The sequence below is a fragment of the Saccopteryx leptura genome, chromosome 3, assembly GCF_036850995.1.
Source record: "Saccopteryx leptura isolate mSacLep1 chromosome 3, mSacLep1_pri_phased_curated, whole genome shotgun sequence".
Lineage (NCBI taxonomy): Eukaryota > Metazoa > Chordata > Mammalia > Chiroptera > Emballonuridae > Saccopteryx > Saccopteryx leptura.
In genome coordinates, this window is record NC_089505.1 from 109,732,186 (window position 1) to 109,748,667 (window position 16,482).

General features: G+C 50.1%; 1 protein-coding gene across 1 annotated transcript; it reads left to right on the forward strand.

Annotated features, from left to right (window-relative positions):
• The first annotated feature begins 5,884 nt into the window (after positions 1 to 5,884).
• Positions 5,885 to 10,757, forward strand: GJB3 (gap junction protein beta 3). The gene is made up of 2 exons (XM_066375799.1): positions 5,885 to 6,170; positions 9,526 to 10,757. Exon 2 carries the CDS (start codon positions 9,587 to 9,589, stop codon positions 10,397 to 10,399), a length of 813 nt encoding a protein of 270 aa, XP_066231896.1. The 5' UTR covers positions 5,885 to 6,170; positions 9,526 to 9,586; the 3' UTR covers positions 10,400 to 10,757.
• Positions 10,758 to 16,482: the final 5,725 nt, after the last annotated feature.

Sequence of the window (16,482 nt, forward strand, 5' to 3'; positions counted from 1 at the left end):
GTGGTACATTTTGAACAAAAAAGGAGCGTGGTCCCCTTGGTGGCTATGTTAGCAACAGATGAATGGGGCAAAGAGACCAGTTACAAGCTATTGCAATAGTGCTGGTGGGGAATGATTCACAGCTTTAATATTACCAGGATAACATGAACGGAGTCCATGAGAAGTGGCCAGATTCTGAAAATATTTTGTAAGTCACACCAAAATGATTCATTGACACCAAATGCAAGATATGAGAGAAAAAGAATCAACAGTGACTCTAAGGTTTGGGGCCTGAACTCGTAGATGGAGTGAAATGGCCATTTACTCCAAGAGTAAGTGAGAAAGAAGGTTGGAGGGGAGAATAAGGAGCAGGCTGCCAGATAAAACATAGGACACCCAACTAAATGTGAATGTCAGACTAGCAACAAATAACTCTTTTTAGCGTAAGTGTGTCCATGCACTATCTGAAATTCAAATTTAACTGAGCATCTCATTTGGGGGGTTGTTTTTGCTCACTTTGTTCCTAAATCTGGCCATCCTAATAAGGAAGAAGCTTAATTTGGCACAGGGTCAGTTTGTGATGTCTGCTAGATATTCATCGGCAGGGAGGGGAGGTGGAGAAGCAGCTGCGTGTAGCAGTCTGGAGTCAAGGAAACGTCTGGGCTGAAGATAAGGAACTAGGAGTCGTCAGCCTGATTTTAATGACTTGATGACATCGCCAAGAGACTGAATGAAGTCAGAGGAGAGAGTCCTGGGTCTTTGGCCCAGAGCACCCCCGTATTTAGAAGTCAAGGAGATCTGAAGGATCCAGCAATGGAGACCGAGAAAGAAAGGCCAGAAGGGAAGAAGAAAAGTCAGGGGAGTGTGATGTGCTGGAGGCCGAAGGCTGCTGGGAGCGCAGGGGAAGGTGAGGGTGGAAACCTGACCGTGGGGTTCCGCTATGGGAACCCTGGCCAGGGCACTCTGGGCGGACAATGAGGAGCAGAAGCCTGATGAGAGGGAATTCAAAAGAGCAGAGAAAGACCAAAAAATGGAGATAAAGAATAAAGACAGTTCTTTTGAGGAGTTTGCTATAAAAGAGTGGGGGAAAAAATGAGGCAGATGCTGGAAGAAGTGGGGTGAAAGGAGGTTTGTTTATTTGTTTGTTCTTAAAATGGAGAAATACCAGCATATTTATTGGAATGGGAAAGACCCAGTGAAGAGCAAATGGGCGGATGGAGGAGAAAGAGAGGAGACAGAGCGAGGTCCCGGTAGGTGAGAAAGGGTGAGATCCATGTGGAATGGTTGAATCTTGACAGCAACTTAGAAAAGTGATATATTGCCTTTTATTTAAGGATCAAGTTGTGCAGGCAGAAGCTGCACGTGACTCTGGGTATCTTGGAAGGAAAGTAACATTATAGCCTGGGCCTGGGCCTGGGCCATCTCTTCCTCCCTAGTCACAGCACCAGACATGCTGGAGCAGGGCTGGAAGCCCACATCCCTCCACCCGACCTGTTTCCTGGTGGGTTCTACCTGCCCCACCTCTCTGCTCAAGGCAGGACAGGGCCTTCCAGCCCATGAGAGGGCCTACGCCCCTGCCGCACACATACAAACACAGGGGAAAGCCCAGGAGAAGGCCCTGCCTGAGGCCTGGGCAGAGTGGCAGACACAGGGGCCTGCCTAGGAACAAGACCAGTCTGGGCCAAGGCCTGGACGGGAAGAGCACAGTGACAGACTAGGGCCTGCCACCCCCAGAGAGCAGGTGTAGTCCCCGGGGGATGTGGGGGTGGCTGGGACAGCTGCCCAGGCCCTGGTACAACACAGCCTTGCCCTGAGGCTGGGGGATGGCCTAGATGGCTTCCCACACATTGCCCCGCTCAGGAAGCAGGACTCTGATGTGAGGCAGCCCAGGGCCTCAGAGCCTCTTTCTGAAATAGAGACTCCACCAGCTCCCTCCAGGATAGGCAAAGGCCAGTTGTTGGGGTCACTGCCTGGTGTCAGGAGTGAGGGGGCAGCATCTGGCTAGAGTCAGAAGGATCAGAGCTAGGCAACAATATCACCTGGTCACCAGAGCAGAATAACCCAACTACACACAGAGACACCACCACTGCCACCCCCTCGCACACAGCCACAATCTCACAAAACCCTACCAGCCACCTCCGCGATCAGACCCATTCACACACACACACACACACACACACACACACACACACCAAACATACGCACACACTCTCCCCGCTGCCCCCTTAACACACATGCTCCCAATCTCAAATACAAACAGCCCTCACACATAACCGTATGAGTAGCCAACATTTAGTTTACAAATAGTAACTGGGCATCGGCTACTTTCAGGCCCCGGGGATGCAACAGGAGCATAACCAGAGAGCTCCCTGCCCTCCTCGAGGAGTCACTCCTGAAGGTTCTGAAGAGTGACTGCCGAGGAAGTGGGGTGAGATAACTTCAGATGGGGTGACTAGCGAATGAATACCTCTACAACGAAGGGAGACCTCGATAAGGAGGAGCCTGCCCGGTGAACAGCAGTTCAGGCGGAGGTAACAGCAAATGCAAAGTCCCAGACAAAACCAGAGTGACCGAAGGGCAGTAATCACGGGAACCTGGGGTAGCAGCTGAGGCAGAATTAGGTCACTTGGGGCTTTGTAGGCCAGTGTCAGGAGAGTGAGTATTACCATTATAAAGGTAATGGGAAGTTACCACACGGTTTTAATAGGAGAATGACATGATCTAATTTACACTGTTGAAGCGCTATTTTAGCTAGAAGAAACCATAGGAGGATTTTTTTTCCCCTCAATTCTCAGAGAGGGAAAGGCATTTCTAGTTATGAGCAAACCCAGAGGCCATAAAAGATAAGACTGATACATTTGACTAACATTAAAAAAATTTTTAATTTTATACAAAATCAAAATACAAGTGCCAAACTGGAAAGGGTGACTCCTTTATATATATATATATAAATAGCCTTGCTCAAACCAGATGAGCCTGCGCTCAAGCTGGCAACCTCGGGGTCTCGAACCTGAGTCCTCCACATCCCAGTCCGATGCTCTATCCACTGTGCCACCACCTGGTCAGGCTCCTTTATATTTGTACCATTGACAGAGGGCTTCTTTCTTTAATATGTAAAGAGCCCCTAAGAAACCAATAATAGAAAAATCAATCATTAAGCCTGACCTGTGGTGGCGCAGTGGATAAAGCATCAACCTGGAATGCTGAAGTCACAGTTTCAAAACCCTTGACTTGCCCAGTCAAGGCACATATGAGAAGCAACTACTACGAGTTGATGCTTCCTACTCCTCCCCCCCCCCCCGCTTTTCTCTCTCTCTTCTCTCTCAAATCAATAAATAAAAGCTTTAAAAAAAGTCAATCATTCATTTGAAAAATGGGCAAAGGTAAAGGACAATTCACAGAAAAAGAAACATAGGTGGCTCTTGAGTATATGAAAAGGTGCTCATTGTCACTCAGAAAAAGAGAAATGAAAATAAAAAATATAATGAGATACCACTGGGAAAGATCGTTCAGTTTGATAGTGTTGTATATTGGCAAGGATGTGAGGAAACAAGCCCTCTCGTGTCTGCTGGCAGCATCAACTGATGCATCTATGGAGGCGAGTTAGCAATATTTATCAAAATTTTAAGTGAGCCTACAACTTTAACCCAAAAATTCCACTTCTGGAAATATATCTCATAGTCATACTTTTAAAATGTGTTAATGATGTTTATTCCAAGGGTATTTATTGCAATGGTGTTTATAATAGAAAGAAACATGAGATTGGAAATAGCTGTGGCCTGGGCCAGGTAGCTCAGTTGCTTAACGCATTGTCTCAATAGGCCAAGATTGCAGGTTCAATCCCAGGTCAGGGCACATACAGAAATCAAACAATTAATGCATAAATAAGAAGAACAACAAATTGATGGGGGTTTTTTTGTTGTTTTTTGTTTTGTTTTGTTTTTATGTTTCTCTCTCTTTAAAGTCAATAAATTTAAAAAGATTGGCAACAACTGTAATTTTTATTAATATAAAACTGATTAAATATATTACATATATATACTATTCTGTTGGATTGTTTTGTTTTGTTTTAAGAGGTAGCTCTACATCTATTGATAGGGGAAAGTGAAATACTATTCAGCTACTTAAAAAAAAAGAATGAGCTAGTTCTATAGCTATTGAGAGAGGACAATGTCTTTTAATTTGTTCAATGAAAACAGCAAAGTGCAGCACACAGGCAGAGCATACCTCCAAGGGGTAAACGTGTGAAGACTATCCGTGTAGTCAAAGATGTACAGTTGACCTCAGGAAGGAAAAACAACTAACTGGAAACCTGTGGTCAGAGGGCAGCCTTGGCCACATGGTCTGGTGTGTGGAGAGGTCAGGAGTTGCACTAGAAATGTGGGATTCATCAGTGAATGGATGATATTAGAAGCCCCAGGATGGATGAGCTCACCCAGCAGAGAGGAGGCTGAGCCCCAGGACATGCCCACACTGGAGACCGGGACTGGAGGCCTCCAAGGTACGAGGAGAAGGGAAATGTGGTATCAAGCAAGCCAAAGGGAGAAAGTGTCTTGAGAAGGAAGGGGTGGTCACATGCTTCTGAAGGTCCAGGAGGATGGCAACAGGGAGTCGACCATTAGGTTTAGCATCATGGAGATTCATGGTGACCTTGATGGGGTTGTCTTTAGTGACATGGTAGGGGCAGAAACTTTGTTCAAGTGTGTAGAAGAGTGACTAGGAAGTAATGAAGTGGGGATCTGGTTTTGCTCTGGAAAGCAGCAGAGCAACAGGTGATCAGGAGCAGGTGGCAGGGTCATGGACCCCACCATACTCACACATCTCCCCACATCAGCCTAGGCACAGAACCACCCAGACCACCTGGGCACTGCTGAGTCTCAGCGAGATTTTCAAGGCCTTGACCCAGTGAGTGGGAGCATGGTTGAGGCCTCCAGAACTGCTCTGCTCTGATCACCTGTGTGACCCTGGGCAAGTCACCTGACCTCTCTGTGCTTCGGTTCTCTCATTCATGAAAGTGGGAAGAATCATACGATCCTCATCTGGCAGCCCCTGTGAAGATGAGATAAAGCCCGAGCAACATTCCCTGGCAGGAAGATGTCCCAGAGCCCTGAACACCTTGTTAGTGCTCTATCACAGCGAGTAGGGCAAGGGAATCAATCTTCCCAAGTTTGGGGGCAATTTTGAGAGTAAAGTGGGATGCCATAATTACACCAAAGCCCCAGGCATCAGTATGTAGTCCAGGGAAAATGAGTCACCCTTGCGTCAGCAACATCATTGCAGTTAAGACTGCGAGGGCTGAAACCTTACCTAAGAAACCGGGACTTCTTCGGAAGACCGGAAACACTTGGGTTCCCCGGGACCGGCTTGGGGTGCCAGAGGCTCTCATTAGTTTCCTAATCAGGGCACACTAGTAAATAAGACAAAGCGCCCTAATCCCCAGAGCCCAGCCCAGCCTCCCTCCGCAGGGACTCTGGGGCACAAACTCTGCTCCCACCCAGCCCACCCTCCTCCATAGGATCTGTCCTGCGTGGTAATTCCAGGCGACCTCCCCTCATCCCCCATCTCATTTCCAGGCACAGTATTCGCTTTACCCCTTCCCTCTGTGGGCTCGCGGTCTGCCCCCACCCGGGTTCTCCAAAGAGCACATGCTTCCTTCAAGGACACAGAGCCTGAGGCAGCGCGGCCGTGGAGGACCCGTCGTGCGGAGAACGCAGGCCCCCAAGAGTGCTCCTACGGGGGTCGAGGCCTGGCGGGGACGGTGACCTGCAGGGCGCGGGCACGGTATCAGTGGTAACGCGTGTGGGCGAGCCGTGATTGCAGTCCGTTCCGGGGCCGCAGCACTTGGTAGTTTACAGAGCTTCACGCCCCTAATCTCATTGGCGACTGCAACAGCCCTGCCCATAGCACCGATGCCCCTATCCACATGTGAGAAACCCGAGGCTCGGACGAGTCACGAACCCTGTGAAGGTTGCCTTGAGAACGCGCGGCGGCGTGGGGGCCAGAACCTGACCCCCTGCGGCCCGGAGGGCTCCTGGGCGCCTCCCCTCGCCCCAGGCCTCCCTCCTCCACGCCGCCCCCGAAGCGTGCCGGCCGCGGCGTGCGCCTCGCAGCCCGGGCTCCCGGCGCCCGCGCCTCTGCTGCGGACTTCGTAGACGCGGGGTCCCCGCTCCGCGCTGGCCGCGCCGCTGCGGGTAAGTGCCGCGTGCGGGCCGGCCCCTGGGGACGCCCAGCGCCCCGCGACGACCGCGGGGCGGCGAGCTGCGGCTGGATCCCGCCTGCCCCGCCAGGCTGCGGATCTGGGGCGAGGGGAGGCGGTGTGATGGTGCAGGGACCTCCCCGCTCCATCGCCCCCACTGCCTTCTCGCCCCTCGCTTCTGGGCGGGAGTGGGGGCTCCAGCTGCTGGGAGGTTCCTAGACAAACCCCCCCTTATGTCTGCAAGCTCCTGAGCTGCTTGAAACTGAAGGGAAAATGGGGGAGGAGGGTCGCAGGAGGGAGGAAGTGCAGTGTTTTAGATTTGGGTGGGAATTCTCGAAAGTGAAGGGCCAACTTAAGTTATACGCGGATTTTCTACTTTTTCGACTGCGCGGGGGTGGGTGCTCCTACCCCCTGCTTGGTTCAAGGGTAGTTCTAGCCTGAGGGGTGGGGCATTGCAGAGTGGGATAAAAGCTGGGCGCTGCTCGGTCGAGGAGCTGGGGAAAAGCGGATAGCTGGAAGCTGGTATTGGGGGACTGCGTGGTGGGGAACCAGAACAGGCTCCACTAGTCCCGGGCATGAGCTTAGAGGCAAATTCTTTGCGCGTGAGTCGCGTCCTTGGGGTGTGTCAGGCAGGACTGGGCAGACAGGACCGGATGGTGGGGACCCTGAAGGGGGCTGCACCTGGGTGGGCTGCCTTGGGCCGGGGTCAAGTCAGGTTCCCTCCCCTCCCAGGCTGAAGGGCTGGGCTTCCAACTTCCATCCCAGTTTCCTTGAACTTCACAAAGTGAGTGGCAGGCTGGGGAGTGTCTCATGATTCTGACAACAGTTCGAGAAAATAAGACTTATTTCCCTTTTAGCTCAAGATTGGGGAATTCTTGAGTGACCTAGTTAGTAAGTGGCAGAGTTGAGGCTCGAATCCAGACATGACTCCACACTCTGTGCACATTCCACTGCCCCTTCCCAAAGGCCAGGGTTTAGAAGGAGCAGAGAAGGGGACAAGAAGAGGAGGTCCAGGGAAGGGGTCTTCCGCTGTCAATGCATCCTGTCCGAGACGGAGGCATCGAGATGGAGGCATCAGGAGGGAAGGGCTGCAGTGCTGAGGAGGAGATGCACCTTCTCGCCAGTGAAAGGAAGTCTTTCCTTTCTGAACTACCTAGTCAGAAAGCCCCTTAGGGCTCCTGCCAGCACCTCCCAGCCCCTCCCTCCAAGCTATCTCTAAGAATTTAGTTCCTTCATTCAATGATCATTGAGTACCTACTATGTGCTAAGCACTAGGCACTAATAAAACAATAAGCAAGACAGAATTGACATTCTAGTGGGGGAGACAGACAATAAATAAAAACCAAAAATAAATACTTTCATTTCAAATGCTGGTTAAATGCTATACAGAAAATAAAAGGGGAGCCTGACCAGTGGTGCGCAGTGGATAAAGACTCGACCCAGAACGCTGAGGTTGCTGGTTTAAAACCCCAAGATCTCTGGCTCTGAGCGTGGGCTGTTCAACGTAGGGTCACTGGTTTGAGTGGGGGAATCATCCACATGATCCCAAAGCTCACCAGCTTGAGCCCAAAGATCACTCTGGCATGAAAAGCCTAAGGTTGCTGGCTTGAGCGAGGGGACAATGGCTTGACCCCAGTCAAGGCACATATGAGAAGCAATCAATGCACAACTTAAGTAAAAGCAAGTACAAGTTGATGCTTCTCACCCATCCTGTCTCTCTAACTCAGAAAAAAAGGAAGGAAGGAGGGAGGGAGGGAGGAAGGAAAGAAGAGGAAAAGAAAGAAAAGAAAAAAAAAGGGAATAGAAGCAGATAGAGTGATGGGGAGGGAATGAGCTCCCAGATTCAAGGCTATCTGGGGAGGCCTCTAAGGAGATGTTTGAGCAGGAGCCTCAGTGATAAGAAGGATCCAGCCACGTGAGATTCTGCAGGAAAGAGCACTTCAGGCAGCAGGAAACATTGCAAAGCCCCTGAGGCCCCCAGGGTGGCTGGAGCAGAGAGAGGCAGGGTGCAAGTGTAGGCGAGAAGGATGAGAATTAGAATCTGAGGGGCAATTCTAAGCGTAATGAGAAGCTAGCAGAGAGTTTTAAACAAGGGAGTGACATGATCCAACTTAGTGGACGCTAGAGGTGCAGGAGCAGACAATGAAAGGCCAGTGAGGTGGCCGTGGCAATCATACCAATAAGAGTTGATGGTAGCTTGGACCAGGGGTGGCCGTAGAGGGCTGAGAAGCAGCCATGCAGGGGGTGGACTGGTGGGTATCACGTGTGCTCAGGGTCACAAACCCAGCTCTAGGAGCATTTACATGTGCACGCAGACCCACAAACAAATGTGGAGAGCCACATGCTGTCACACCCATGGCAGCATGCAGACTCTAGGTGTACTCAGATAGACCCACCCATCCACACCCTCTGAGTCACTCCAGGACTAAAAGGAAAATGTGTGAGCTGGAGGCCTGAGCCAAGCATGTCTCCCCAGCACAAAGCCCTGGCTTCTTCAGTCCAGCCTTGAATCCAACTCTAGTTTTAAACAAGTCACTTGACCTCTCTAGCTTTCACAAGTGGCCAGCATTTATTGAGCACTTACAATGTACTAAGTGCTTTGTAACCCTTATCCTCATCTGTAGCTGAGGAGCATAATAGTATCTATCTCATGGGGTCATTATAAGGATTAAATGTAATTCTGCACATAAAGTGTTTAGCTCTGTGCTTTGTTCATAGTAAATGCTCAATGAATGGAAACTGTTGCTTGACCAGTGGTAGCACAGTGGGTAGAGTGTGGACCCTGGGACACTGAGGTCCCAGGTTTGAAACCTCAAGGTCGCCGGCTTGACTGCAGGCTCATCTGGCTTGAGCACAGGTTCACCAGCTTGAGCGTGAGATCATAGACAGGGATCATCAACGTCATCCCGTGGTCTCTGGCTTGAACCCAAAGGTCACTGGCTTGAGCAAGGAGTCACGGGCTCAGCTGGAGCCCCCTGGTTAAGGCACATATGAGAAGCAATAAATGAACAACTAACTTGCCACAACTACTAGTTGATGCTTCTCATTTCTCTCTCCCTTCCTCTCTCTAAATAAATAAGTAAATAAATGTCATCGTTATTATCCGCAAGTGCACATTCCCTTCCTCTGGTATACTAGCTCTGTGACTTTGGGCGGGTTACTTACCCTTCCTGCTTATTTCTTTTCTGTAGCTTAGCTTAGAAAGCATAATATTCCTGATCTCATAGAGTCTTTGCAATGATAAGATGAGTCCATCTGTGTAAAGAGCTCAGAACAGTGCCTTGTGAATAGTAAAAGCTCAATAATGGCATCTGCTCATTAACATGTGGTTCTTCCTGTTGTTCCATCAGGTGACCAAGGCCCCCGGCGCCCCTACCAGGCACCAGGCCCCCGGCACCCCTACCAGGCACCATGGACTGGAAGACGCTCCAGGCCCTACTGAGCGGCGTGAACAAGTACTCCACGGCATTCGGGCGCATCTGGCTGTCAGTGGTGTTTGTCTTTCGTGTGCTGGTGTACGTGGTGGCCGCAGAGCGGGTGTGGGGGGACGAGCAGAAGGACTTTGACTGCAACACCAAGCAGCCAGGCTGCACCAATGTCTGCTATGACAACTTCTTCCCTATCTCCAACATCCGCCTCTGGGCCCTCCAGCTCATCTTCGTCACGTGCCCCTCGCTGCTGGTCATCCTGCATGTGGCCTACCGCGAGGAGCGGGAGCGGAAGCACCGCCAGAAGTACGGCGACCAGTGCACCAAGCTGTACGACGACGCTGGCAAGAAGCACGGCGGCCTGTGGTGGACCTACCTGCTCAGCCTCGTCTTCAAGCTCGTCATCGAGTTTGTCTTCCTCTACGTGCTGCACACGCTCTGGTTTGGCTTCAGCATGCCACGCCTGGTGCAGTGCTCCAAGGTGGACCCCTGCCCCAACACTGTGGACTGCTACATCGCTCGGCCTACCGAGAAGAAGGTCTTCACCTACTTCATGGTGGGCGCCTCTGCCGTCTGCATCGTGCTCACCATCAGCGAGATCTGCTACCTCATCTTCCACAGGGTCTTAAGAGGCATGCGGAAGCCCAGGGCCCCGGGGAGCGGCAACCACAAATCTTTCTCCAGCCGGGCCTCCACCTGCCGCTGCCACCACAAGCTAGTGGAGGCTGCAGACTTGGTCCCAGATTCCAGCAGTGACAAGCTGCAGGCTTCAGCACCCACCCTGACCCCCATCTGACCACAGGCTGGGGAGCAACGTCAGGTCTGTCCGTCGGAACAGGTGGGGAGGTATCGCACAGGTGGAGGGGTCCTACAGTTGCTGGGTGTCCGCACTTTGAATTCACCAAGCTACCCAATTTTATTTTTGGCAGATAATTTTTGAGCGCTTGCTGAATACCTGAGTACACAGGTCACACCACAGGCCCAGTGCCAGCCCTCAGGGGAGACAGACACTGAAACAAGCAAATTAACTATACTGGTTAGGGATACCTAACCCAGGGTGGGGGTGGGGGTGATCAGGCGAGGCTTCCCTGATGAAGTAATGTTTAAGAGAGTGCGAAGTACTTCCAGGCAGAGAGAATGACAGGCACCGAGGCCTGAGGGCCACAAGAAGAGAGATGCTTGTCCTGGGATGGATGCACCAGACCAAAAAGAATTTTCCTACCCCTGAGAGAAGCACCCAGACTATTGACTATTGCCGTGCACAGGAAGAGTCCTCCAGGCACTGGGAGGTCGGGAGGCCTGAGAATGGACTTGGGAAAAGGTGGAGGAGGCACTGGTGACACCAACCCCTCCTCGACACACCCCAGATCCTCTGAGTCAGCACTGCTCTCAGGGGAAGTTCACCTCCCCCAGACTCCGCTCTCCCAGCCTCAAGAAGCTTTGGTCCCATCTTCCTCCCCACAAGTGGGCTCCGTCTGTGCCAGCCTTTCAGATCCTGCTCTGTGGGACTCGGGGTGGCTGTCCGGATAGGAACATCCCCATGGCTGTTTCCTTGAAATAATAAAAACTGTGTTTCATACAGGTTGGTTCGGTCCTCTGTTGTCCCACACTCCTGCCCACAGGACCCTGAGGGCGGGTAAGGTAGCCCTCTGAAGGGGAGAAGGCCCCGGGCTGGGAGGAAGTTAGGCTGGTGTTGGGGTGGAACCGACTGTGGTTGGAGATGTGGTCACAAGAGGGCACTATGCTCCTGCTACAACCATGCTTCTAGTCTGTTAGAGCAGGGGTAGTCAATCTTTTTACACCTACTGCCCACTTTTGTGTCTCAGTTAGTAGTAAAAATTTCTAACCGCCTACCGGTTCCACAGTAATGGTGATTTATAAAGTAGGGAAGTAACTTTACTTTATAAAATTTATAAAGCAGAGTTACAGCAAGTTAAAGCATATAAGAATAATTACTTACCAAGTACTTTATGTTGGATTTTCACTAAGTTTGGCAGAGTAAATCTTTATAAAACAACTTACAATGGTTCAATCAATCTTTTTATTTATACTTTGGTTGCTCCGCTACCGCCCACCATGAAAGCTGGAACGCCCACTAGTGGGCGGTAGGGACCAGGTTGACTACCACTGTGTTAGAGGGAGACCTTGTCCTGAGCACACACAATCACTGCCCTCTCATTAAAGAAAAATCCCAGTCCCTCCTTCTCTGTAACCCAGTCACCGCCATCCACAACCGCATTCCCATCCTGTGTACACACAATCTTGTTAGTCATCTCTCTCCTTATGTACGCTCCCAACAGGCCAGCTATCTCCTCTAAATAAAGGCGTGCAGTCCCAGCCTCACCCAAGCATTATTCATCTCTTTTCATTGTTCCAGAGCATTTTTTCTACCGAGGTCCCCTGGTGAGATGCCAGACTGCACAGGGAGCTGGAGCTGAGCCCAAAGAGCTTGGAGCCCAGAGGTGGGGGGGGGGCGGGGGGGGACACTGAAACACACTCATCTGCATGAGCAACTATCTAGGGTGACTCCCAGCCCCACTCCCAGCACTGTCTGGTATTTAGGAGATACCAGACCAGAATGGGAAGCAAAGAGGAATAAAGGCTGTACTGACCTAGAGGAACATTTGGTGATGATTAAAGGCAAGGCCAGGAGCCAGAAATCCAGGAGGCAGTCAGCTAAGAGCCAACACAGGCAGGGAGCAGTCCCAGGCTAGACCTCACAGGCTATGGCTCACCTTTGTTCTCAAGTGTGGCCATCAGTGAGATAGCTAAACCAGCCAAGATTAAGGGCCCCAGGCCGGGCTGACACCCAGCCTCTGGGTCTGAATCATAGCTTAACCACTTCACAGTCACAGCTGCACTGAGCTACACCTTGGCAAGCTTTCAGGACATCCACACTGAGTCCCACGGAGCAGGATCAGAACCTCAGTCTTGTCACCAATACAATGGGAACTGTATCAATGAGGGTCCTGGCAGGAAGCAGATGACATTCAAAGCAAATCACTTTAAAGACTTTCCTGGAGAAGCTGTTTATGATTGATTGATTGATTGATTGATTGATTGATTTTGAGAGTATATTTATTAAAGCTGGGGACAGTGAAACAGGGAAGGGCTTACTCAGGACAGAAGAAGCACAGGAGAGAGCCTGGGCGGGGCTGCTCTGGCTCACCGGAAATGTCATAGGGAAGAAGTGAGCCACTGCGGGGCCGCTGTCAGCTCACGGGGAAGTCAGAGGGAAGGGGGTCTTGGAGGCAGGTTCGGGGGGTCAGCCTGGGGTGAGCCGCTGCTGTCCATTGCTCCCCGTGTTGTAAGTCTCATGGGGTCTCTTAGAGTTTAGAAGATACAGGCCTGAGAAAGAAGAAGGGGGAGAAGGAAAAGGCGCAGGTGTGCTTCCAGGAGGGGAGTGCTTGGAGGGGCTGTTTTAAAAGGTATGGGCATGATTAAGGAAACCCACAGAGGGTAACTGCCATACCCTGGGACCGGTACCAGGGTACCAGGGTTACCACACAGGAGCTGCGGGATGCATCCAACCACAGTGACCAATTAAATACCCCGACTTCCCTCTCCCATCTCCTTCTCTCCTGCTGCTGGCTCCCACTGACCCAATCCAACCAGAAGCCAAGTAGCAAGGGAGCCTATTGAGGCGGTCAGCCTCCCAGGACACAGAGCCGGGTGGAGAAGCGGGAAGGGTAGGTCAGAGGGGCAGAGGAAACATATTAATCCCCGTACGCAGGACAGTACCCAGGATTGTTGCAGAGCTGAAAGGAGATGCTGTAGGTAAAACATTAGTACAGAAGTAATGTATCCAGTAAATATCCAGGTACAGCTGTGCTTAGGAGAGTCTCTGCCTGCTGCGCAGGCCATATGGTACCTCAGCCCCAGCTTGCACTGGATGGTTGCAAAGGTGTCGGGGAGAAGTGATCTCTACCTATTTGTCACCATGCATTCCAGCATCTTCCAGGAAGTTCTGGCTGTTTGGCCAAGGGTGGCTGAGAGATCAGAGCAATCAGAGAACAGCATTGGCTATTCCAGCATGGACTGAGCTTCGGCCTGACCCTGCCTCTCCAGGCCGCAGGCCAGGACTGTGGACCAGGGATGTTCTAGCCTCAGACATCTTGCCTTTGGCCTGAGAACTATTTTTTTTTAATTTTTAAAAAAAATGATTGATTGATTTTAGAGGGACAGAGAGACAGAGAGAGAGGGAAAGAGAAACATGGATCTATTCCTGTATATGTCCTGACCAGGGATCAAATCGGCAACCTTGCATATCAACTGAGGATAGCGCTCTGACCAACTGAGCTGCCCAGCCAAGGTGGCCCAAGAGCTATTTTGAGCATCGCAGCTTAATGTTCTCATCCAGTATGTGTTTGGCTAATGGTTATCACCAGAGTCCCCAGTGTACATCACTGTCAGCACACTCTGCTCAGGATACACACCTCTATTTCCTCCTACCCCCCACTGCAAGAGAATTCACTTGCAAGCTTCCTTCACTCGTGCATGTGATAGATCTCAATTTCATATACACAGCCTTCAAGTCCACATCCACTGCCTGAGGTAGCAGCCACCCTGCAGCCCTAGGTAAACAGGAAATTATTTTGTATTCATTACCCTGGTCCAAGTCCCATTATGGACTTGTAGATAAAAAAGGGGCTACAGGCTGCACCTGACAAGCTCCGGGAGACTTGCATGGCGGCCTTGCAAACTCAGAGACCTAAAGTAACCATATAGGATGGTTAGTAAATTAAAACTTTCTAACTAAAAGCAGTTCAGGTGGGTAGTCATGTCCTAGGGCGATATTTTTCTCTAACAAGGGTCTATATCAGGGGTCCCCAAAATTTTTACACAGGGGGCCAGTTCACTGTCCTTCAGACCGTTGGAGGGCCGGACTATAAAAAAAAACTATGAACAAATCCCTATGCACACTGCACATATCTTATTTTAAAGTAAAAAAACAAAACGGGAACAAATACAATATTTAAAATAAAGAATAAGTAAATTTAAATCAACAAACTGACCAATATTTCTTTTTTTTTTTTTTTTTTTTTTTTTTTTTTTATTTTATATTATTTTTTTAGAGAGGAGAGGGAGAGACAGAGAGAGAAGAGACAGAGAGAGAGAAGTGGGGGAGGAGCTGGAAGCATCAACTCCCATATGTGTCCTGACCAGGCAAGCCCAGGGTTTCGAACCGGCGACCTCAGCATTTCCAGGTCGACGCCTTATCCACTGCGCCACCACAGGTCAGGCCGTGACCAATATTTCAATGGGAACTATGCTCCTCTCACTGACCACCAATGAAAGAGGTGCCCCTTCCAGAAGTGCAGCAGGGGCCAGATAAATGGCCTCAGGGGGCCGTATGCGGCCCGCGGGCCAGGCCATAGTTTGGGGACCCCTGGTCTATATGCTTACCTTAATTGAGCCTGTTTGATATCTTTTTGTACCTACAATAACTTACCTGATAACAATACCTTTGAAATGTAAGAGTAATCTTTTTCAGCCCCTTCAGGGCACAACCATCCCACTAGAACAGAAACTACAAATCTCCTCTTTGTTATTATTATCAAGTTAATTGTTAACTGTTAACTACCTTATATCTGCCTATGTAAAAGAAGTTTGAGTATATACATTTTTTTTTCTTTTTACAGAGACAGAGAGAGAGTCAGAGAGAGGGATAGACAGACAGGAACTGAGAGAGATGAAAAGCATCAATCATTAATTTTTCGTTGCAACACCTTAGTTGTTCATTGATTGCTTTCTCATATGTGCCTTGACTGTGGGGTCACAGCAGACCGAGTAACCCCTTGCTCGAGCCAGCGACCTTGGGTCCAAGCTGGTGAGCTTTGCTTAAACCAGATGAACCCGCGCTCAAGCTGGCGACCTCGGGGTCTCGAACCTGGGTCCTCCGCATCCCAGTCCAACGCTCTATCCACTGCGCTACCGCCTGGTCAGGCTAGTATATACATTTTTACTTTTTATCCAATCCCAAAGATTTCCCCACTTTGCTTACTCCTGCCTCCCTAATCTATCATCAGTGGATTTCATGTAATCCCCTTAGGGTCTTCCCTTTTGATTCCGACGGATAAAATAAATGGTGAAACTGCCATTTTCCGGAGCATTTTCTCAGTCCATTGAGATTTTGCTTTCCGGCAATTGTCAACAGTTTGGCTCAAATAAAGTCATAAACATTTTTACAGGTTTGGATGTTTCTTACATTGACTGACTGAATGTTTGTGTTCCCCCAAAATTCATATGTTGAAATCCTAACCCCCAATGTGATGATATGAAGTCATACTTGTAGTGCCTTTGAGAAGTGATTAGGTCATGAGGGTGGAATTCTCATGAATGGGATTAATGCCTTTATAAGAAGAGACATGAAGCCCTGACCCGTGGTTGGTGTGGTGGGTGAAGTATTTGACCTGGAACACTGAGGTCACAGGTTGACCTGAAACCCTGGGCTTGTCCGGGTCAAGGCACATACAGGAAGCAACTACTATGACCTGATGCTTCCCACTCCTCCACACCCACCTTTCTCTCTCTCTCTCTCTCTCTCTCCTCTATCTAAAAACCAATCAAAAAAAAAAAACCTTAAAGAAAAAAAGAAGGGACATGAGAAGGATGATCTTTCTCTCTCCACCAGGTGAGGACAGCTTGAGATTAAGGCCCTGTGCCAACCAGGAAGAGGGCAGTCAGCAAGAACCCAACCATGCAGGCACCCTCATCTCAGACTTCCAGCCTCCAGAATGGTGAGAAATCTATTTCTGTTGCTTAAGCCCCCCAGTCTGTACTATTCTGTTATAGCAGCCTGAGCTAAGACACCCTCATCATCTCTCACCTAGAGTACTGCAACAGTCTCCGCCCTGCCTGCCCCTGACCCTGGGAAGC